Here is a 3,060-nt window from a genome sequence, read left to right on the forward strand (position 1 = left end):
ACCTGACCTGTTGTCCGAAATTTCCACCATGGAACACATGCTGGGTATTAACCTGCTGCTTCCTCTCTTTTTCTTAGTTGCTGCAACTGGCCCAATATTGGAACGAGGCTTGTTACCATCCTTGCAGCCTAATTCGAGCTGGCTGAAGTACTCAATCTCTTGCATTATCAAGGATCCGACCGTGCCACTGGTGCCGATTTCGACAGGAGGATTCACACTCGCAGCAGCCATTTCAACCGGAACACTTGCGGTACAAGTTTTCGATCTTTTCGTGCTTTGTTTGATGGGGTTAATGAAGGAGGATTGTGAATGAGAAGAGGTAGCTGTTGTTGATGTTGTTGTTGATGATGATGATGTTGTCTTGATAATGAAATTTCTCTGAAACCGGGCCATGGTGGTGTTTGGACGTATACTTAGTATCTCCAAATGAGTTCTTTGCCTCATGTTGTTTATCTGAAAGTGAAGAGCATAGGGCTTGTTGGGATGATTAAATGATGCCCCTTCATCATTGTATTCATGTGCTGTCGGTTAAACTATTTAAGCTTCTAACTACTGTGCCTCTTTTCTTTTAACTACTTTGGTTTTTATCTTAAATGATGCTTGGAGCCTCAATATTTAGAGAAAATAATTTCAGTGACAGAAAATACCTTATAATATACGATTTTAATCAATTTTTTTTGGATTTACGAAAATAACCAACAAATTCGTAACGAGAACTCCAATTTCGCAACATAATTTCTAAATTCGCAACGCGATTCTCCAAATTAGCAACGCGATTTTCAAATTCGCAACGCGATTTTTGTTTTCGCAACGTTAATTATCGATATAGGTAAACACAACTATTCGCCACTCAGTTTTCAAATTTGCAACGCTAATTACCGATATAGGTAAACACATCTATTCGCAACTCAGTTTTCAAATTCGCAACACGAATTAGCCAATTTTGCAACTAAATTACCGATATAGGTAAACTCGGTGGAAAAAATCCGAATTCGAAAATTTGAAAACTGAGTTGTGAATTTGGCAAATTTGTGTTGCAAAATGTAAAATATCGCTTCTTAAAGAAAAAATCGTGAGTAAATAATAATTTGATCTTTGTCAATTTTAAAAGTGAGTAACTAATCACAATTAGTTCAATATGATTAGAAGATTTTTTTAGTTCAATATGGTAGTCACACGTAGAATTTTGATTAGTAAAAAATCTCGTTGCGAATAGTTGTGTTTACCTATATCGGTAATTAGCGTTACGAAATTCGCGTTGCGAAATTGAAGTTTGCGTTGCAAATTTGAGATCGCGTTGCGAATTTGTTGGTGCAAATCCAAAAAAAGTTAGTTAAAATCGTATATTATAAAGTATTTTGGGTCACTGAAATTATTTTCTCCAATATTTATTATAATTTTTGGTTTAGGTTTTAGGAACGCTTAATGTATCTTTTACTCCTAATGTTCATCTATTTACTTATTTTGGTATCCAACTTTTTTTTTCGTTAATAGTACCTAATGTTTGTCTATTTTCTTATTTCGGTTTCAATCAGAGTTTTAGAATAATCGGATTCAGTTGGATTAGATTAAGGTAAAAAATATCCGATCTGATCCGAAGATAATAATATAATTAACCTTATGTATCTAAAGAAAATTGCTATAATATACCTATATCTATATTCTTTTAATTAGGTCCCTATTTCACTTAATAAAGTGAAATATATATTTGAAAATTTTCTATAAATATCCCACTATCTTAAAGATATAATTAATCTTTTTATATATAAGGAAAATTAAGTCTTTATCTAAAGAAAATTGCTATAATATTCCTCTAACTTAAAACTTAGAATTCTAGGGAGGGAAAAACACACGACGGAGTCATATTATAACATTTTATTTGATATTACCACAAATGCCTTGAATGGGTTTATTACATCTTAATAGTTATTTCATGAGGTATAACACAACAAAACAACATGAAAAGTCCCCATTTTGCAGCAGAATAAGACCAGACATACATATTTAACCAAATATTAGAACCCCAAAGCTGGAATCATTGCTAATAGCTTAGAAATTAGAATCCCCATCTCGGGCCTTGGGTGGGAATCCTTCTTTGAGCTTCTGAATTGTGTAAACATCAGTCTTGAAAGACTTTGCTAAGATGTCATCATCTATGTTCGTCCCAAACACCGTAGAAGGAACCGAGACAGTGCCTGCAGCTGCACTACCAAAGGCTGAAATCGCCATTGCAGAATCGTTATCAGCACAGTTGAACTGATAATGGACTAATCCCTTGGGAAACACAAACATGTCACCAGCTTCAAGTCTTAACGTAAACAGCTTGTTAGTAGTGTCCACAAACCCAACTTCAAGTATGCCATAGGTTAGAAACAAAAGCTCGGAGGCACGAGGATGAGTATGAGGAGGGTTAACAGAGCCAGCAGGGTACTGTAAAACAGCATAGGAAACACTTTGGCCATTAAGGGTGAAGATACTAATTTTTTTATCCATATTATTATTATTATTATTATTATTATTATTATTATTATTATTATTATTATTATCATTATTATTATTATTATTAAATATATATTAAATATATATATAAATAATTAATTACAGGCCAATTACAAATGGATCGGCCCAGTTACAAACAAACCAGAACCGGTCCAGAACAAACCAGAAACCCTAAACATTTGGGGGTTTCAGTTAGGGTTTCCTAACCCTAATCTAGCCGGCCGCCTCATCACAGCCGTTGGATCTGAGAGATCCAACGGTCCAGATTGCTCCAGATGGAAACCCTAGGGTCTGATACCCTAGGGACACGCGGCCGCCGCTGCTATCTCGCCGCCTCCGCCGCTGCCACGTCCCAACCGAAGGCTCCAGAAGCTCCAACGCCAGCCGTCCACGCCATGGCTACGGGGTGAGTCACCACTGGTAGTCCGGTGACTCACCGAGACCCCATCTTCGGACCAGTCCGATGGCCACACCGGTGGTGGCTATAAAAGCCACCACCCCAACCTGAAAAAGAAAAAAGGGAGACAGAGACAAAAAAAAAACAGAGATAGACGAGGAAAC

General features: G+C 36.6%; 1 protein-coding gene across 1 annotated transcript; it reads right to left on the minus strand.

Annotated features, from left to right (window-relative positions):
- Positions 1–2,049: 2,049 nt before the first annotated feature.
- Positions 2,050–2,493, minus strand: LOC120198495 (germin-like protein 9-3). The gene has a single exon (XM_039199821.1). It carries the CDS (start codon positions 2,491–2,493, stop codon positions 2,050–2,052), a length of 444 nt encoding a protein of 147 aa, XP_039055752.1.
- Positions 2,494–3,060: the final 567 nt, after the last annotated feature.

The sequence above is a fragment of the Hibiscus syriacus genome, unplaced genomic scaffold (genome assembly GCF_006381635.1).
Source record: "Hibiscus syriacus cultivar Baekdansim isolate YM2019G1 unplaced genomic scaffold, ASM638163v2 tig00117056_pilon, whole genome shotgun sequence".
NCBI classification, from domain to species: Eukaryota; Viridiplantae; Streptophyta; class Magnoliopsida; order Malvales; family Malvaceae; genus Hibiscus; species Hibiscus syriacus.